We start from the raw sequence: 21,803 nt of genomic DNA, 5'->3' as shown, positions 1-21,803 counted from the left end.
AGTAACTTCTGTCCACTCTCATCCCGTCGGTTATGACTCTGTAACCATTAACCAAGTTCCAGTCTCAATTGAAAATTATCCATTAGTTGACGCACCCTACACAAATCTATCATTTGGATTTTGCATAGGATAAAAGAATATTACAAATTTTTCTAACAATGTCCTAACAATTATTGTCAATAAAATCACCGACTCTCAACTCCCCGGTTCAAACTTGTCCGCTGGCATGTTCCTTGTTTTTTAAGTCTTTAAGAAAAATTAAACATGTCCATTATATTTTAAAACAATAATACAAGCGTTAAATATTATTGAGCGAATTAAAAAAATAAATACTCACCAGTGAGTGTACAAGTATTAGTCGTTATTTTCCAGTCTTGAATTGAATAAATTAAACGGGTCCAAAACGAGAAAACGAGAGTGAAAATCACTACTCAAAGAATTAAGCTGAAATCAAATGGAAACTAAACTCAATATCAAGCTTCAAATTTACAAACAGAATTACAGAGAACAACCTTTTACCCTTTCATTTCAATGCCCCTTTTTGTTTTTTTTTTTTTTTTCTTTACAATTAGTCATATTTCATAGTTTTAAACGTCAAACCTGTAAGAAAAGCCCCAACCAAGAAGCCAAAAAACAGAGGAAGTTGAAAAAACCTAGAACCAAACTACGAAATTAACAAGCAATTTGCCACCCAAAAAGCTCAAAATTAACACTGATGGTAACTACTAACTGTTAAGGTTTTTACTAAGGCAGAGTCTTGAGTTCCATCTCTGATTTCCGTCAATGGCGTACTGAAACTAACAGGCTCCGGCCCAGAACAAAAAGACCTGGCGAAAACCCGATAACCCGATTTCGAAATCGAAGCATAACCCATTAACGCCATGAAGAAACTGTGAAGAGAGGAACTTCATTCCAGGACAAAGAGAGAAACCCAGGTGGAGATTCCCTTAGAGAATACAAAGAACTGTAGTTGTAGTTCCAGAGCAGGATTTTCGCTTGGCTGACGGAGTAATGGCTGAGGGCTACCGGCTCAAAGCCGGAGCATTCCATCAGATACTTCCACTGCTCTTTGTCTTCGAACCGTTCTCTTTTGGTTCCCGGTTGCTCCGGCCCGACCAAGCTGCCAATTCGTCGACCCAGTAGAAGCCTCTCCACTTTCAGCCGCTCCGGTGAGTCTCGGATCATGTTCGGCTCCAACGATTCGAACAGCGCAGCGTAGTACTTCAATGCGTTCTTGAACCGGCTGGCGAACCCGACCCGGTTCAAATTCGCTTCGTACTCGCCCAAAGTCACAACCTGAGGGTTCAGAGACTTCGCCAGCTTCAGAGCAGATTGAACTGCTGTTGGTTTCTCGTCAAGCAGGTTGTACAATTGGAGCACCAAGTTCACAGCCAAGGCCTCGTCCGGGTCCACCCGAACGCACGACTCGTCAAGCTGGTGAACCGGAGTCAGAATCGGTTCGAACTCGAAGTTGAGCTCCAGAAGCTTCGCGAACTCTCGGAGTCGATTTCCAGTAGCAATTAGCGAGGCCGCCGGAGAATCACCAAGAGAAGGAGCGGGTATGCCGGAGATCCGAACACTGACCGGTTTTCCGGTGGACCGGGTCGCGAGAGCCTGCAGCAGTGCCGCCCATTGGACCCCTTGGACAATTCCGAAGTCGACTATGTGGATCTTGGTAGCTCTCTCCGTCGCTTCGAGTATCGCTTGGTTCGCCGTTAAATGGGCAAACTTGGAATACGGGCATGCGTCGTTTAGGGCCTTGTACGACAGCGTGAAGTCCTCGCAAGGAGTGTCGTACGCAGTCGTAAAGCTCTTCTCTGATTGCAGAAACGACACTCTATTTTGCAGCGCTTCGGCGAAGTAAAAGGCGACTCTTTCAGTTGGATCTCCGTGGTCCGAGACCGATTCCCTGAGTCGAACCAGAGACTTGACAGCGCCGTCGGGGTCGGACTCGGCTAGCCTGGCGCATTCGAGGAGGGCTTTTAGCAGCGGCGGTTCTGACTCGATCTCAGGCGACCTTAACGACACTCCGACGGCGTCGTTTTGGAGTGACTGAGGGTCGTTTGATTTGGACTCCTTTACCGAAACCTGGTGTAGTTGCAGTGGCAGCGGTGAAGTCCACGCTGGCAATTGGTTCTGGGTCTCGGAGAATATGACTCGGTTGAGATCTGACGGCGGAGAACAGGGATTGCTGAGTCGACTCGGGCAGTGGGGTCGAAACGGATCGGCGCCGTAGAGACCGAAATCAGAATTGCTCCCCTGCCACGTGTCGCAAGCAGAAGGCAGGTTAGAACTATCCGTTGAATCCCCACCGCCTATTATGCTATCCATCCACTCGTCCGAGTCGAACTCGGCCGGGCCACCGCCACCCAAATCCGAAAACCTAAACCCGGCGGAGTGGTGATCCAAGTTAGGAAACGGAAACCCAGGCTCCCCACCGGCGTCGGAACTTCCCGGAAGCTGAAACGGGTCGGAAAATCCCGACCCGGTCCCGAAGCCCAAATTGGGGCTTTGAGTGAGAGAGTGGTGGTTGTTGTTGGGCCATGGAGTGAGGGAGAAAGCACCGAGCGGCGGCTGGTGGTGATGGTGGCGCTGTTGCTGCTGCTGCTCTTGCTGCTGCTTCTGCTGGATGACTTGCTGGGCAATCGCCATTAGATTTCCACTGTCCGCGCACATATATGCCATTCTCCGGCCGAAAGGAACCGGAAATCACTGCACTCACATTACAAAAACAGAAACCCAGGTTCAGAAAATAGCAGGAAAGTGAGTTCGAGGTGTGAAAGATTGAAACTTTATAGAGTGCGAATTGAGAGGGAGAGAGAGGAGTGCATACACAACACTGGAGGTCCAGAAACAACGGGATCACAACTTGGTTTTTGCTGAGAGCTCGAGAGAGAGAGAGAGGGTGTGTGAGAGAGGAGAGTAAACTACGAGTGTGAAGTGTGTAAAATGGCCTGGTTTATTCTTATTATTTGTTTTAAGGGTAAATTACATTTTCGTACTTTAAATTTGGGATTTATTTCAATTCCATATAACATCCTTAAAACATTTCACTTTCATACCTTAAGTACTATTTTATTTCAAAATAATACATCCGTTACATTTTCCTTCCATTGATCCGTTAAGTGTTAACGTGGTTGCCACATATATGCCACGTGGCTGTCAAATATCTGCCACGTGGCAAAAAAAAAAAAACATGAATCTTCTAGAAAAAAAAAAAAAAAAAAAAAAAGCTAAACCCGCAACCCCCAACCTAACTTGCAACCCAGAAGAAGAAGAGAGCGAGAAAAAAAAAAAAAAAAAAAAAAAAAAAACCCATCTTTCATCTTCCTCCCCCTCCCATCTTCCCCAAACCCACTGTGCAGTGTGCACCCACCCTCCACCTCCTCCTCCGCACCTACTACCTGCAACCCAGAAAAAAAAAAAAGAAAAAAAAAACTCTCCATTTCCATACAACCCAGATCCCGTCTTCCCCAATGAGTGTGGATTTAAGGAGTGGGATATGTAGAGGAGGGAAGAGGGTGGGTGCGAGGGTGGGTGCGGAGGGTGGGTGTGCTGGGTTTTTTTTCTTTTTCTTCTTTCTAGGTTGTAGGTTGGGCTCAGGTTGGAAGGGGGAATATGGGAAGATGGGTGCACGAAGGAGGTGGAGAATGGGTGCGGAGGAGGAGGTGGAGGATGGGTGCGAACAACGAATGGAAGATGATGAGGCTCCGACACCGCAGGGGCGGTTTGACGGGATCTGGGGAGGAGGGTGTGCGGGATCTGGGTTTTCTATTTTTTTTTTTTCGGTTGAAGGTTTACGTATGGGGGGGTTTCGGCGGGGGGTGGTGGGGGGGGGGGTGGGGTGATGGGATCTAGTTTTCTAACCTTTTTTTTTTTTTTCTGGGTTGCAGTGAAGAAGATGAAGATGGGGAGATGAGTTTGGGGGTTGCGGGGAGAAGAGAGGAGGATGAGGGGGATAAGGTTTCAGTTTTTTATTATTATTATTTTTTAAATATTTAGAAGATTTAGGTTTATTAAAAAAAAATTTAAAAAAAAATGCCACCTGGCAGACATTTGGCAGCCACGTGGCATATATGTGGCAGCCACGTCAGCACTTCACGGATCAATGGATGAAAAATGTAACGGAGGTATTATTTTGAAATAAAATAATACTTAAGGTATGAAAGTGAAATGTTTTGAAGATGTTGTAAGGAATTGAAATAGGCCTCAAACTTGAGGTATGAAAATGTAATTTACCCTTGTTTTTAAATACAACGAAGGAAAGGAGGAGAAGCTAAAATCTCAAAGAGAATATGTTAGATGGATAAATTTTTAGTTTATAGTAGTAAATTATATGATGTGTTATTAATAGAAAATAAATATATTTATGAATATTTAAGTAATAATTTATTCAACAATCACGTCATGTAATTCAAATAGATAGTTTCCTTAACATTTCCTACAACTTATAAGATTCGATTTATTACACTACCCACAAGCATTTATGATATTTCAGTGACATAAGACACTACAGTGAGGTAAACTTGTTAGATAAATGTATTTCCCCACTCGAAAAGTTGTTGGGGGACCATATTTTTGTCTATTTCATAAACAATTTCTAATCAATTTTCTTGTGGAAAAAAAAATTTAGAATTTCAGCGTGAAAAAAAAAAAAACTCATAATTTGGGATCTCTAATCCTGAAGTTTAAGTTCATGTACATGAATGTCATTTCTAAATTTTTATGAGTGATAGTTCCAAAGTCAAAAATCCGTATTCAAATTTCGTTGTTCTTTTAAGTTAACTAATCAAGAAAATTCACAAATTACAAAAAATAAAATTCCGTCATTTTGAAATTCTTAAGTAATCTAAAATTTTGTCATCCACACAAGAAGTTAAGGAATATGAATTTAAATAATTAAACGATTGTTTATTTAATTTATTTTTCAAGTTATAACTATATATTTTTCACAATCACTCAGACACAATTACAGAAACATAAAATTATACCATAGAAGAAGTAATTTTCTAGAGTGCCTACGAGTGTTATAGTACCAATCTAAGGCCATCTCCAAACGAAGGGTCCAGAGGGCCGAAAATAGCCCGAAAACCATCTCCAACCGAGGGCTAGGCCAGAGGGCTTGTGGGCCCGACAGAATCTCAAAGGGCCAAAGGGTTGGCCCCTTCCAGCTAAGGCCAAATTATTATTTTTTGTTTCGGATTTCCTGTCGGTTATATCCGACAAGAATCCTTAAACAAAATTTTGAATCCAACGGCTAGCTGACGTCAGCTAGCCGTTAATTTTGATTTTTTTTTACAGTTTTATTTAATGTTTTTCATTTACAAAAATTTTCCTATAACTTTTATTTTACAAAATTTGGTTCATATTTTTTTTAAATTCTATTTTTTTCCTATATTTTTTTGCCGTCACTTAGCCATTATATTTGAATTTAAGTTGTAGTAGTTTTTAAATTTAAATAATAAATTATGTTTGACCCTATGACCCTTTGACCCTCGGTTGAAGACGGTTTTTTGTGACAGGGTTAAAACGGATCATCTGGCCCTCAGTTGGAGATGGAGGCAAATATGGTCATGTATTGTTCATTAAAATATTAATATATTGGAGGACCAGATGACTAAAACGAGCCATTTGGCCAGCCCTCAGTTGGAGATGGCCTAAGAAGTAATTTTCTAGAGTACCTACAGGTGTTATAATACCAACCTATGACGTCACTTAATTTATATCATTTAATCAAAAATTTAATATATTCAAAACACAAGACTTGTAGGTGCTTAACAAAAATTGAATCAAAAGCTTCAAAGTTGTTATTTTTGTTTAGAGTTCAGACAAATAATAAGATAATTATGTTAAATTAATTAATACTACGAGACATAATTTAAAGTTAAAGGTATAAACCCAAATTTTCTTAAAACTTCTTATCGGCGTATAAAGAATGGATAATCGTGAGACATAATTTAAAGTTAAATGTATAAACCCAAATTTTCTTAAAACTTCTTATCGGCTTATAAAGAATGGATAATCGTGACAAAGTCAGGGTAAAATTTCTTTCCCTTCCGAAATGGAAAGTTGTGGGACTTACCAAATTTAAAAAAGTTAAAGTGAAAATTAGAACTCTTGAAGGAAAGTAAAACCCTACTATAAACGTAGACCCTCCCTTTAGCATGGGACCCGGCTACTCAACAACAGCCTGTCACGAACGTCCACGTATTAAATTTATTATTTTGCTCCCGCCGTGTTCAGGAATGTGGGCCTTACATGCCGCCACTCAATTGCGAAACGGCGCGTCCGTGTCACCGTCTAGAAATGACGTCACGGGGGCTGATCTTTTTGGGAAAGGGTTAAGCAAATCCTGACCGCCTGTTGGACTGACTTGCACAAAAACAGAAAAGGTCTGCGAAACCTGTCAACTTCATTTCCTATTGCCCGATGTGCGTATGCTGTTGGCTCATCGTACGACATCCAAGTGAAGGCAATTGGTGTCGTATGTAGTGCGCCACTGCCACCTGGTTCAAAAGTTAAAATTAGAAGCGGTGGCGTGGCTGGTGAGTTTAGGGAAGAGATCATCTTTCAATCTCTTCCATCAAAGCTAAACAATCAATTAATCCGAACTCTTAAAATTTAATACAACAATTACAAACAAAAAATTTCTTTAAAAATTATAATAATTTTAACTGTTGAATCAAATTTTAGAGATCCGAATTAATTAATTGTGTGGCTTTGGTGGGATAGATTCAGAGGGGATCTCTTCTTGTGAGTTTAGATTGCAGTTTTAGGAATGAATCCCATCTAGATCCATTTTGTGGGGATCCTAGAGATATCCACATTGTAATCGTTTATTGTATATTGTGCGGATCCATTTTGTGGGGATCCGTAATCATTCATGGTGTATAGTATGATCATAAATCATTTGACTTTTTTATTTAAAATTAAACACAAGTAATATATGATGAAAACTGATCGCAATCATATACAATAAATGATTATGATGTGGATATCTCTAAAACCCCACAAAATGGATCCGGAAAGGATCCTTTTCCACAGTTTTAATTGTTGATGAGATTAGATTAGATTAGATTAGATTTGGTCATTAGATTTGAATTCGGATACTCGTTGAATTTTCTTTGTGAGGATTCCGAAATCAGTCAATTGTGTCCGTTCATCGTATATCGTGCGGTCAAAAATTATTTTAAAATTTTTATTTAAAATTAAATACAAACCGTACTTGATAAAAACTGATCGCACAATATACGATAAATGAACATGATTCATAAATTTCTAAGATCTTCATCAAAAGAATTTGGAGAGTATCCTATTAGATTAGATTTATCTGTCACCATCTTATTTATTACCTGTTGCCTATTAAATAAATGGCATATGAAATGCTTCAGTTCTCATTATAAATGGCGTATGAAATGCTTCAGTTCTCGTTGAATAAACAAGATTTTCCTAGTAAATTTCTTTCTTTAACGGGTGATTGAAAGGAGGTAGGATTCTCTCTCATCATTTTTTTATTCATTTTCCTCCCCTTTTCTTATATTCTCTATTTTATTTTTTTTCTTTCTATATAAAATCAATATAAGATATTGACGTGGCTTAACCGTGACCGTTTAAATAAGAAGAGAAGGAAGGGAAGGTAAAAAAATGAAAGAGAATCCTACTCCTATTGAAAAGGGTACAATTTGGGTTAGGTCATAACACATGAATCAAAATAAACGCTATTCATGTGACACATGAATCATTCTTTTCATGGAGACCCTTTCATGATGCATGCCAACTCCCTTTTTCCTATTTGAAGAAACTAAATGTGAGTTTACATATCATCAAAAGCAAATATTACTTAAAATTTTCTAATGGGCAACTTGATCACTTGAATAGGAGTTATTTGCACAGTTGAATCTGCCTAGAGCAACTTCAGAAGATGTCAGCAGCTTTAGGACATAAAGGGTGGAAATTAAATCAATACTAATTAAGGTTAATCAACTTTATTAATTAGAAAATAGAAAACTTTAATGAAAAGCTATTGGTACTATTCATTTTAAAGAAAAATCATATTTTTACACTAAAAAGTCAATCCTGGTACCATTCACTTTACCCTTTATTTTGTCCTTATCATTAAAACTCAAAATTTTCAAATCATTTTCATTAATTTTCCTTAAAAAATAAGCCATAAGCAGTTTATATATAGCTTGGTCAACAATCTGATTAAGATCCAGGACTAAAATTGTACTTGAAATTATAAAATTATATGTAAGTATGGTTAATAGCAGCCGGGAGATCTTGCTAAATAGCAGCCGGGAAATCTTGCTAGCCTGAGATTGTTTTTTTTGGTTTATGGTTTTTTAAGTAATAACAGATTTCATTCATAACAGACGAAATACACTAATACAGGGAGCATAGGAAAGAACGTAGCTCTGGAAGAAAACAACATGAAAAGAACTCTGAGGGAGGAAAAAGAGCCACTAAACATTACTGTATTATGTATATGGCCATCTCTTGAAAGACAGATTTAATATATCTACTTTTTAACCACTTGAATATTTGACCATGTAGTATGTACATCATTATGGGAGCCTTCGGGTCAGTTTGGGATTGATGTGCCTTTTTGAAAAACTGTTTTTGCTGTCCTTTAAGAATAATCAGCTGTAAAATAAATTAGATGAGTGTTTGGTTAATTGTATTTTATAAGTGATGTGCACAAGAAAAGTAGTGTAAAATCATTTAATAAATTTTAGTGTAAAGACGACAGCAGTAGTGCGAACGATGGTGTAATGGCAGTTGTGGTGATGGTGGTTGCAATGGAGGTGGGATGTGGCGGTTGAGCTGTAGAGGTAACAATGGTGTTAGGGGCGGTGGTGGCGCAGGTGGTGGCGGTTGTGGTTATGTGGTGGTGGTTGGGGTGTAGAGATAATAATGGTGGTAGGGGCAGTGGTAATGCTGGTGGTGGCAGTGGTGCAATGACGGTGGTGACAATGGTGGTAGTGGCAGTTATGGTTATGGGGCGGTGGTGGCAGCCGTGGTTATGGTTGTGGTGGTGTTGATGGTGTTGATTGTGTAAGGTTAGTGTTTCTAGTGGTAGCTCGTAGAGATTACTTTTGTGACAACCTGTTCCTAATTTTACAATTTTGGTAATTTTAAATGTGTGAATTGATGAAAATACCCCTAGTGATGAGACTATTGACTTTCGTTGACCGTTATTTCGTGACCGTAGGAGCTACTATTTTACAATATTCTTAAAGTACTCGATGGTATGAACATGTAGACGCAAACGGAATCGAAATCGAAGCTACAATTAAAATTTTACAGAACTAAGATTGTAAAGGCGTATTAGTAATTTCATTTTAAAAGATATTTTGTATTATTTTGTGAGACATATGGGGCCCACGCCTCATTCCTTCACTACTCACGTGTCTCCCTATCTCTCGGGACACTCTTTCTCTCATTTTTCAAATCCCCTTATCTCATCCCCCACTAGATGACTGCCACCTCATCTCTTTCTCTCTCTCTCTCTCTCTCTCTCCCAAAGAGCTCTCGCACCGGATTCCTCCCACCAGCTGTGAAGCACACCCACCGTCGACGGCGAGCATCACCGCCCAGATCATCACCTCACACTGCTCCTTTTTCTCTCGAACACTCTTCCACCCTCTCATCCCTCTTGGTTTGCTCCCTCTCACCTCTAAACCCATTTTAGTTTTCTCTCATCTCCTCTCAGTGAAACCCAGAAACCGAGCTAGCACCATCGTCGTTTCGATGAGCTTAAACCACAAGGAAACACACTACATTTTCTCCCTTGGATTTCTCACTTTCTAGACTCTGTGCACACGACACAGAAACACAACAGAGGACGCCGCCATGTTTTCCGGCGAGTTCATAAGTTTCCAACGAGAGTAAGCTTTGAGAATAACCTAAAAATTCTTGGAACATGTTTTAGCATATGTTTCTAGCTTTCTTAAGGGTCTTGACGTAGGTTTTGGTACATAACTGTTGCGAGGAAGACATCCCAGATTTTCCGACGGCTTTCGAGCCGTTTTCCGGCTAACTCTAGCCACGGTCAAGGAAACCAAAGGTATATTTCGATTCCTTGTCCTCTGAGCTTCAATTTCATATATTGGAAGGCTAGGTTTAGTTAAGAATTCATGTGGATAGAGCTGGGTTTAGTTATGCAGCGGCAACTGGTCGAAGAAGAAGGAGAAGGAAAAAAAAAAAAATTGGAATATTTTTTGAATATTCCTTGTGTTGACTTTCAGAATTTTTTCGGAAATGTTTTTAGGTTAATTTCGATGTCTCAAGTCTGTTTTTGACATCCATTTAGTGAAATTCCAAGTTTTAACATAGTTGACCACCGGGACGTCTCGGTTGATTCTTGACTTTTTACGAAAATTGCCCAGGACCCTCTTTAGCATATTTCGATGTGCTGATTCCAAATCCACCATCCGTTTCTCCAAATTCAAACATTTTAATTGAGTTTTTCTAATGGGTCTCAATATTATGCTTAAGTGCGATTACTATTGGAGACTTCGGCTTTTCACACCCGAACGGCTCTGGCGACCTCGCAAGTAACTGTGAGCGAGTCTTTTTTTATATATAGCATATATATATATATAATTGTTACTTTCCATTTATACATTTCATAAAGAATTTTCTACAATACGCCTAGAATAGCATGACGCTTATATGATTTAGCACATTGATAGAAATTATGAAGTTATGCTACGTCATACGGGATGCATAAGTATGAGTATTATTCTTGATTCCATAATTATATTTACAGCTATGAATGATATTATGTGGATTAGAACTATTGAATTACTATTGCATGATTATATTTGTGTTATCTGTTCATCGTTTGCTGCTTTGATGTTAGTATTCCTCCGGGCCAAGGTTAGTCTTTCACGTGTATGTGCACATCGCACCGTACGCTCACTTTGGATCCATTGTAGGTGACAGTCATGTCCTAGATTGCCATAGGCAATTAGGACTCGTATGTGCTGTGCATATCGCCAATCTTCACGTTATTGTAGTACTAGAGTGTACATCATTATTACACCCGGTCTTATTCATGTTCGAATATCTCTGCATGAACTCGTGTGTCAGCATATGTCGATGAGCACTCATTATGATATGTTTGGTTATGCGAGATTATGTGATTACGGACATCATGCACTTATTTACGAAATATTGTGCCGTATTGAATTCTTGAGATTTTGCGGACTGTGGTAGGTATTTTCTTACTATATGTAGTATGTATATTTTGGAAATTATATTTGTTTTACGGTGAGAGATTATTATGTATTCGAAATGGTTTTACAAAGCTTTATTTTTAGGCCCACTCACCTTTATTTTTCGCCCCTCCAGGTTTTAGTAACTGAGCTTTTGTATCGACGAGGATTCTTGACAAATCTTGGTATTGGAGATTACCTTCAATGGTATAATTCTCATCTTACTTTAATGTACTTTACTTATGCTCTGACATCACGTGTGAAATGAGTTTATTTCCGCTCACCAGCGCACTCTTATATTTAGGCACTTTTAGGTTTAAATTTATTCACATTTTCCACATCACTACACTTTATAGCCTTGTCAACCTTTTGGTGTCGGCCAACACAACTCAATTCGGAGTCCAAGTGGACATTCTGGGTTGGGGTGTGTCAACTTTATTTTCTAAGGGATAAAATATGTGGAAGGCTAAATAATATCATTTATAAAGATAATAAAGGTATTACAAAAATTGAAAATATCTATTAAAGGCTCAACTCTGTTTTTTATTCAAGCAACCTACATGATACTTTGAAAATAAACAGAATATTTTACTTTCACCAAAAAGTTTTTTACTAATTAACTTTAAAGTTAAACAGTTTTTGGTAACAAAATAAAAAATTAAAAAAAATTAAAAAAACAAACAAACGAGGCCTTAGTAGTGGAACTATTCAATATAGTGTGGTAATAACTTTATGAGTTTTGCAAAAACGCGGGACATATGCTTCAACAAGCCAATCCTAGTGGACGTTGAAGTTTTGTAGAGTTTATACCTACTTTAAGATAGTTCGTATCTTCACAAATATATCTAATTAATATTTTGTGTTTTTTCTGAATTAAAAAACGAACCACTATACTGAATCACAAATAAAAACTCGAAAATAGATCGATGATTTGTAATAAAACGTATCCTTGATATGTATTACTCTTATGGGATGGACGCACTAATTATAAGAGTATTATTGAATATGTAGGTTCACAAAATATTAAAGTGTTTGGTCATTATATTTCCTCTTTTTAGTTAATTAATGTAGGTTGATGATGTGGTACTTAAGTACTTTGGCTAATAATTAAGCGGCGTATAAACTCCTTTTAATTTAATTAATGTTCTCTTTTACAAATTTAAGATACAAATTCAAGTATTTTTGTGGTCCACCAAAATCCCAACATATTCAAATGAAGAACAAGTACATAGACAATGAACATTAAGAATGAAAAAGTTAGGATTAAGATAAGTAACAAGTTTCATATCTTTTTGGTAACGATGCATATATAAAGTTTTAAGGTGTAGAAAAAACTTGGTTATTTCGTGAGTATATTTTTCTATGCCTCTATCTCACCCCTCTTTGCGAGTGACATATTTTTGTGATAAATTCTTATCGTACCATACGTTTTTCTTTAAAATAATGACACTTTCTTAAGTAAACTATATAAAATAAATGGGTGGCCTAAAAATGATTAGTGTTTTTCACGCACTTATTTTTTAATTCTCACACACTCTTATTATTATTTTTCATTGATTTTCTTCAACTCATTTGATTCGACGGTCAAAAATTGAGAAAGGTATGTGAGAAGTAAAAATAAGTTTGTGTATAGCACGAACCAAACAAATCAGTCCAAACATAAATCTCTTAACTAAAACCTGTTACTAGTATGCAAGTGGCTATCTACCATAGCAGTGGAGATGAGTGTTGTCTTTGCACCATGGTGTATGTTCGAATTATATCGGCTTCTTGATCTAATATCTAATATAACAAATCTATCGTTTGACAAAAAAAAAAAAAAAGTCTGTTGCTTGTATCAAGATGATGATGCCACCTGGCATCATATCAATATAATTGAAGCCGTTATTCAAATTAGTGACTCTAGTCGTGATTACTAATGAGTACTTAGTTTTAGATTAAAAATGAAACAATTTGGGGAAAGCTATGAGAGAACATCAACCACTACTAGGGTCCAGTTGCTCAACACTCGTACGCGAGAGGTTTTTTACTTAAAGTCCCAAGCAAATGACAAAGATGTGTAATATTTGTGTTCAATTGTATTTAGCTATAACTGAATCATACAACAAGTGATCGAGTGTAAGGGTGGACTGTGGTTCCTTAATAAACAAAAAAATATGAAAGGTATCAGATTTGATACTTTGAACTGATGACTCTACTTGACCCTGGCCACGGGTAGAGTGAAATTTCCTATAGCCTTTTTGGGCTCGTAAAGGATGGATAACAATGGCTTGCCACCAGTTATCCTTTTTAAAAAAAAAATATTTAGCCATAACTGATCTACTATGTGACTCAACCCAATACTGAGAGTGGAATATTCCTTCTCGTAAAATAGAATATCATATATAAAAAAATGAAGGGTTAATCTCAATCTACTATCTTAAAGTTTCTTGATTTTCAACATTTGGTACATGAAGTTTTTTTCGTCCCAGTTTGGTACTTAAAGTTATAATTATGGGACACTTTCATATATCCTTTGAGTTTTTCGTCAGAACCTTCATTAATTGATGACATGACATCCATGTGGACAATGACTGGACGCCACGTATCAATATGGACCTATGTGAATATTGACACGTGGCGTTCAGTCATTGTCCACGTGGATGCCACGCCATCAATTAACAGAGGTTTCGACGGAAAACTTAACGGATGTATGAAAGTGTCCCATAATTATTGAAACTTCATATACCAAACTGGAACGAAAAAAACTTCATATACCAAATATTAAAAACCAATAAACTTTAGAGTAATAAACTGAGATTAACCCAAAAATGAATGAGTGGTTGTTTGATTTTGTTGAGGGCCATAGCGTCTCCAACTAAAATATGTATATGCAATGACGAGGTCAGATTGTATCAACTTCGTTCTCAGTCCATTAGTCCACAACTAAAAAGCCACTAGTGTCGCCTACTTGTTACTAAACACACTTAATCCAGATGAGGTTTTAGCATACTCGAAACATGTGATAATACGCCAGAGGTTATTAATAATTAGATAAACACTTAAAAAAGCAAACTTTCCCTCAAATTATATAAAAATATATAGTATAGTGTATGCCGATCCGTGTTCGAAAGGACTGAAAATTTCTCATCAACATGTCTATATTATTAATATTATATTACCATGCACATTTGAAATTCCGACAAAGTTGCATTTGGATCAACACACCAATTCATTGCAATTTGACGCCCAAAAACGTACCTCTGTCATACATGCTTATTGTTAATTGGCCGTTTGTGGATGCCTATGTAGAAAGATTTTTTTTGGTCAAAAGTGCTTTTGCAAGAAGTGCGTAAAAATGCTCGAGTGTTGTTATGATTCATAAGCATTTTTATTTGTTTTATATTGTAAGCTCTTCAGTCACCTAAAAGCAGTTTTTTTTTTTTTTTTTTAACAAACAATATTATCTACACTAAAAGAAAAGAAATGAGCTTAATCTCATAATAAACTAGCAATAATGTGATTTAAATTCGTATTTGACAAGAATTGAACCTTAAGACTTCACTTACAAATGAAAAAAAATATCAGTTAACAGTACTAAGTCGCAGTTTTAACCATTCCAAAGTTGAAACAATTGTGTCCTCGTTGGAGGTAGTAGACGTCCAATCTCTCGATTTAAAATCATTCAACCATATCTTCGATATAGCGTTATCGATTCAAATCTAATCGTAAACATCAAACGAGACCTATAGGTTAAATACATTTGAGTCGCAAGTCAAAGTCCAACAAATCGCCTACAGAGGCTCTAAACCAAAAACACCAACGAATTAAATACATTCGGAGAGTTATTCCCCATTGCTTCAAATGCACATTCCAATCCTCGATTGAAATTATTGATACCATCAGTTTTAACCCAGAGAAATGCAACACATTATTAGTCAAAAAGCACAATTGACAGAATTCTTCCTTACGGATTCACTACATGCTCGTAAAAGGATTATCCACGCCACTATAGATGACCAGCTCTGCAGCCTAGCCGGACCTTCTCAGTAGACACGAGCTTTAGGTGGGAACGTCTCGATTTCATCATCTAATGTGTTCATGTGAACCGGTCTGTAATCTAGTCGAACCTTCCCATTTTCCCAGTATCTGCATTGAAAATGAACATAATTTATACAATGAAATGCCGAGAATCGATAACGACATATTTCCCAAAACATTCTCAGTTAGAACTTAGAATAGACAGCCAAACAAAGAACGTGTATTTTTAACAATCGAGTCTAAAGTTCCTTGTGACTTTGAAACTGCCTCGTCCAAACATAGGACAAAAGGTGTGAAGTTATAAAATATAAAGACAACAGGCTAATGAAACGTTCGCCGTTACATTCGAACTTTGCCTAGTGGGGATAAACTGTTTGATCTATCAAGTAATTGTGAAGGGAATTTTGCCAAACTGACAATTCTACCTGTGTTTTCTATTTAATTTAATATTATTCTAAAGAGGATGGAAAATTGACTTACCCCAGTGTATGTTTCATCCATTTCTCATCATCCCTTGTCTGCAAAACCAGAGGAAATTTCGTTATATAGTGGCAGGGAAAAGACATTCTAACTAAAAGAAACAGGACTAACTGTGAAATCTTCACGCGCATGTGCTCCTCTGCTTTCTTTCCTGGCTTCAGCGGAATGCATGGTGATACAGGCATTTATCAAAAGGTTTTCCAACTCTATGGTCTCTATCAAGTCGGAGTTCCTGTCAAAAGATATTATTTTCCAATTGTAAGCTCATAAAATATAAAACAAATGAATATACTTATTTGTCAACATTCTTGCGTAAAACTTCTCACCATATCAAACTCCGATCCTTCAATTGAACATCATGAAAGCTCTCCCATGCCTTGTCAATCAACTGAGCACCTACAGAAGAAACACGGAAAGGGGGTAAATCAAAGGTTGCAATATTAACTTATCTTGAACCTATAAGTTTGGGGAGAATGAGATCTTCAGTTTCAGGATAATACAATGAAGCCACTTGACGTATCCAGAAAGTTAGAAAATGGAGTCAAGGCATTGTAACTTCTGTGAATAGGAATACCTTCTTCTAATGTTTCTTGTGTGCGGAACACAGCAGCATTATTTTGCATTATTCGTTGCATATTCAACCGGATTTTTGAAGTTGGCAATGAGCCGTTTGAATTCCTTATTTTGTCCAACCATGCAATGGTTTTCTCTCCAGCATCCTTTTCCAGGGGCTTTTGTTTCTCCCCTACACAAATCAATTAGAGAAGTTTTAAGTCACATATATTATTATTGAGTCATCTTCATTAGCAAAAAAAATTAGCTTGCCTGGTTTATGGATCTCTGCAACTCTATTTGCACAAGCTCGACCAAAAACAACAATGTCAAGGAGTGAATTTGCACCAAGCCGATTGGCACCATGAACAGATGCACAGGCTGCCTCCCCAGCTGCCATTAACCCAGGAATTGTTACATCTGGATCATCACCTTTAATGGTAACTACCTGAAAAACAAGAGAGCGTGTTGGTGAGCAAAAGCAAACTTTCACAGAATGAACTACATTGCAGGCCATTGACTAAATAACAAGGGGACGAACTACATCAACTCATACCTCTCCATGGTAATTTGTTGGAATTCCACCCATATTATAGTGCACAGTAGGTAAGACAGGAATAGGCTCCTTTGTAACATCCACACCAGCGAAAATGGCAGCAGTTTCGGAGATACCAGGAAGCCTCTCCTTGAGTACATCTGGGGGCAAATGATTCAAGTGGAGATAGATGTGGTCCTTCAAGGGTCCTGATGAAAACAACTGTAAGAGTTACTACACCACACACCCAAAGCATAGAAAACAAAAAAAAAGCGAGCTTCGCTCAAAGACAGACAGCAGCATCAGCAAGGATGAAGGTCAATATCATTTCAGAACGCATCTTTACCTACACCACGACCCTCTCGGATTTCCATAGTCATAGATCTCGACACAACATCCCTAGAAGCAAGATCTTTCGCTGTAGGGGCATATCGTTCCATAAATCGCTCACCTTCACTATTCCTAAGGATACCACCTTCCCCTCGTGATCCTACAAGTTGCAAAAATAATCACATTATACCATTTTCTAACTTCAATTGAACTGCGACTAAAGCAACATAACAAGATGATAACAAGGTTAGATTACATAGCGGATCATATAACCAAATTTGAGGTTATCCTAACAATTTTATAAAAATCTTAAGAAATCTAACCTTCAGTAATGAGGCACCCAGCACCATATATACCAGTAGGGTGAAACTGCACAAACTCCAAATCCTGCAGAAGGGACATACAACAATAAAATATACAAACAAAGACCGCGAAAGCTTGCTTTAGATTCAAGATTGGGAAGGACCAAAACACAAAACCTGAAGCGGGAGGCCAGCACGTGCAACCATTGCATTACCATCTCCAGTGCAGGTATGTGCTGAGGTTGCAGAAAAGTATGTTCTACCATAACCCTGAGAGAACCACAAAAGATAGATTTAGATATGATTGCTTAAATGCAATAAGATGAACATCATTGATGTATCTCTAATGGAAACAAAAACAAAAAATATACCCCTGTGGCCAAAATTGTTGATGATGCTTGGAACCGATGTAAAGTTCCATCCTCCATATTTAATGCAATAACTCCTTGGCAGGCCCCTGAATATTCAATCTCAATAATCAATTACCTTAACAACCGTGCACTGCATACAATCCTTTTGTCATATTCTACATGCAATTCTATCAATAAAAGAGTCAATCTTACAGTAGAGATAGCTGAACATTTTACACAGTATACAACACGCTCGTAATATACAAAAGCATCAACATGTAAGTATGAACCTTCAAAATGGTGAGGATTAAGATTTACATCTACAAGTGGAAGAAGGGTTCTCATGATAACACTTCACTAAATTTGAATTTTATGTACGAGAGCAAGTTAAAATAACAAATTCATTTCATCTGTGGTGTATTCCAACTATCTTATGAAAGGCAAGTCTGAATATAACTAATTACTTCTGATATTCTTCTGGTTTGTTGAAAGGGTAGCATCTTCCAACAGTTAAATTACCAAGACACAGAGATTGCAGCTTGCACTGATTTTTTTTTTTTTTCTTTAGATAAGGTGTGTGTCAAATATGCATCAACTTACCCTCACTGTCCATCAAAAGATCCAAAGCGAAGTATTCAACAAAAAATTGTGTATTATGTTTCATTGCTTGTCCATAGAGAGTATGCAATAGAGCATGCCCAGTTCTGTCAGCAGCACAAGCACAGCGGTATGCTTGTCCACCTACAGGGTAGCAAGATAACGGTAAAGGAAGCCACTGTCAGACAATAGAAACCATAAGATAGAGGTACCAACTTCAAACCTGCATGGATACATCGTCTCACCTTTTCCAAAGTCAAGACTTTGACCACCAAATGCACGTTGATATATTCTTCCATCTTCGGTTCGAGAAAACGGCAATCCATAATTTTCAAGTTCGATCACAGCTTTCGGAGCCTCTCTACACATATACTGGATGGCATCCTGATCACCTATAGGAACATGAAACCCTTACATGTCAAATACAACCAAAAAGTCATAAAACCACAAAGTCTGTGTCGATCTGTCTGCAAGTGCACAGTGGGCATGCAGGAGTATGTGTGCCTAGGAAATTCTTAAACAGCTAAAATAGGATAACTTTATAATCTATACAGCCAAGTATTTTTCTGTATAACACCCTCAGCCCAATATCAAATGAAATCATAGTTGTGTCAAATTTAACAGGTAACATACCCAGCCAATCGCTTCCCTTGACTGTGTCATACATATGCCACCTCCAGTCATCCTCAGTCATATTTCCTAATGCAGCATTTATACCACCCTACACACAACTCATAGCATAAACAAGGATAACCAATCGAAAGAAACGAACTTTACATATTCACATTATTTCGAGGGACCTATATGCAATAGTCGGAACAAGTTCTGCGATATCTCATACCTGGGCTGCAACAGTGTGGGAACGAGTTGGAAAAAGCTTAGTAATGCAAGCAGTGTTAAATCCATGCTCCGAAAGTCCGATTGCTGCTCTCAGCCCCGCACCACCTGCCCCGACGACCACTGCATCATAAGTATGGTCCACCACAGTGTACGGAGAACGTCCTGTGGCCTGCATACAATCGATCACAAGTGATAAAGCCTGAACTTGCACGTATATTAAATAACAATCAACTGGTCAAATAGAGAGTTAAAATGATTGAAACCGAAAAAGGAATAACTTCGAATCAAACTTTAACTTTCAAAGGAAACTAGTCCAATTAGCAGCAATGAGGCCGTTTCGAATTCGAGGAAATGGAAAAGCAGACACATGTAAGCATAGATTCCCTTATTTTCCTGCTAATTCTCGGCAACCAAACAGAACAGGAATGTAAAAATCAAGTACATGCACATATACAATGAAAAATACCAAAACAATCAGCTCGAATCCGATTAAAATCCAATAAATTCATCCAAAAATCAACAAAAAAAAAAAAGTTGCGTCTAATTTCCAATGAAGCTTTGCAGAGCAAATGAAATCAATAATCAAGGATAAAACGACGAACAAGTTGGAAAAAAAAACCAAAGATTGAGAGAGTTATCGTACGGATTCGGAGGAGAAGAGCCTGGAGAAGTAAGATGTAAGAGAGTCAGTGGAGGCGGATCTCTTGGAGGAAGAAACGCCGAGCCCACGAGAAACGCAGCGCCACATCTCGCCGTAAGCAGTGGTAGCTCTGGGGTGGTGTTTGGTAACGGGTTTATCTCTGTCCGGGGTTCGTTTTTTATCGGCGTCGCAGTGGGAGGCGAAATGAGAAGCGCAGCATGTGATTAGCGAAATGAGAAGGGCTTTTGATCACCATGTGCTTTTTAGTTTTCAGCTACTAATTTTCAGGTTTTTTTTTTTTTTTTTTTTTTTTTTAGTTGTTATCGAGTGTGTCGTGTGATCTTCATATGTCACTAAAGTTCAATAAATTTTTTATAGGAAGTCAATAATGCTTTATGGCACGGAAATATGTTTAACTCTTATAAATGACGAATGACGAATTCGATATCTAAAAATGGTTAACTTATTATGTCGCTTAGTTTAACTTCGTCTTGCACAAAATATCATAATAAAAAAAATATCAATTCATGTCACTTAGTACTATAGTCTAATAATATTACTTTTCACTTGTATAAATAAGAGATTTTATATTGACGAGTCTAAACCAATTTACACCTTAACACCTTAATATAAATATACCGTCTGCACTAATTACCTAAACCTAGGTCTGGCTAATGGTTCAAAATTTCATCACAAAGCTCCCTATTTTGTTAACATGAATTTTGGAGAATATTTGTTCAAGTATAGTTGATCACATTTGTGTATAAATATGGCATTGGAATTTAGTGATTGGCTATTGAACACGATTCACATATAAAAACCTCAGGTTGATCACTTTCCTCCTCCCCTTCCCCTAAAAAAGGATCGCACCTAAAATCTGGGCAAGTTATAATTGTTCAAATTGGTTATAAGTCGGTTTACCTTGTGTGATTGGATAATGTTGCAATCAGAGTGGGCCCATTGGCATCATTAAGTGGGTGCTTTTAATACTAATATTTTGAAAGTTTGGCATGAGGAAGGGGAATTAAAATCATCTTTAGATCTCTATATTCGGAGTCAACGATCCTATAAATTCGGATTACTCATTTTAAATTATGTCAGCTCTCATTAGTAGATTTTATTGCCTCACTTCATATAAGCTAAAGGTCTGGATCTCTCTTTAACTCTTTTCAACAGCCTGAATTTGCGGATTCTTGAATTCCACAAAGATCTCGACTCGAATAAGGCTTCTAGTGGTATTTAAGCCACGATGGACATAGAGAAGACAAGGTCCCTGTGGCATGTGATCCAACATTAGCTGAACACTTGGAGTTCTATTTGGATTTGAATTACAAACTAGGGCAATTATTGTCGCATATATGTCGACTCAAATCAAAAGTTAATAGAATCAAGAAGAAAACATTGATTTATTTGATAAGAAACCATATCCGTGAATGAATAGGCTAAGGTTTATTAGTTTGCTCGAAATGGTGGCCGATGGCCAGGCGATGAGGAGCAGATGGATGGCTGATGGTATCGTGCCAACGTTATAAAACAATGTAGTAAAAATATGAAATGACAGAGAGTTTATAGAAAGTCTTGATTTTGAAAGAATTCTCTTACCATTTATGTTCTTGATAACCCTCTTGAGCCACACATGCACATTTTGCGATACAATATCAACGTGAGGAAAAATTAAGACCGTTCACTTATAAGTAAAGTAGAATATTATTAACTCTTAATACTAATGCCCTCACACAAATTAATCGAAAAGAAAATGATGACATGCTCATCGAATAGAATTTATGAACTTCTCATTTGAGATTGGCCCGAACTTTTTGCTAATTATACATGACAGCCCGTTGGATGAAGATACATAGGCCTTGCTTTGTCCAGACTCAGTAATTAACCTGGGTCGAAAAACAAAGTGTAGTATTATATAGGTTGGGTCGGGCCCAA

General features: G+C 37.7%; 1 protein-coding gene and 1 pseudogene across 2 annotated transcripts; both read right to left on the bottom strand.

Moving 5' to 3' along the window:
• Positions 1-439: 439 nt before the first annotated feature.
• LOC137747561 (SCARECROW-LIKE protein 7 pseudogene) lies at positions 440-3,300 on the bottom strand (annotated as a pseudogene). Its single transcript, XR_015956947.1, has 2 exons — positions 2,834-3,300; positions 440-2,712 (listed from the first exon to the last, which is right to left on the bottom strand). The product of XR_015956947.1 is annotated as an SCARECROW-LIKE protein 7 pseudogene (transcript).
• An 11,704-nt stretch (positions 3,301-15,004) lies between these two features.
• Positions 15,005-20,604, bottom strand: LOC137747386 (succinate dehydrogenase [ubiquinone] flavoprotein subunit 1, mitochondrial). Its single transcript, XM_068487492.2, has 16 exons — positions 19,869-20,604; positions 19,227-19,394; positions 19,019-19,106; positions 18,631-18,777; positions 18,389-18,529; positions 17,810-17,895; positions 17,616-17,708; positions 17,460-17,523; positions 17,153-17,296; positions 16,828-17,015; positions 16,545-16,719; positions 16,294-16,464; positions 16,046-16,115; positions 15,831-15,951; positions 15,720-15,757; positions 15,005-15,347 (listed from the first exon to the last, which is right to left on the bottom strand). Exons 1-16 carry the CDS (start codon positions 19,971-19,973, stop codon positions 15,245-15,247), a joined length of 1,902 nt encoding a protein of 633 aa, XP_068343593.2. The 5' UTR covers positions 19,974-20,604; the 3' UTR covers positions 15,005-15,244.
• Positions 20,605-21,803: the final 1,199 nt, after the last annotated feature.

This window comes from Pyrus communis, chromosome 2, assembly GCF_041283825.1.
Source record: "Pyrus communis isolate YQ-2024b chromosome 2, ASM4128382v1, whole genome shotgun sequence".
Classification (NCBI taxonomy): Eukaryota; Viridiplantae; Streptophyta; class Magnoliopsida; order Rosales; family Rosaceae; genus Pyrus; species Pyrus communis.
The sequence above is the reverse complement of the archived record's forward strand: the minus strand, read 5'-3'. Positions and strand labels throughout refer to the sequence as shown.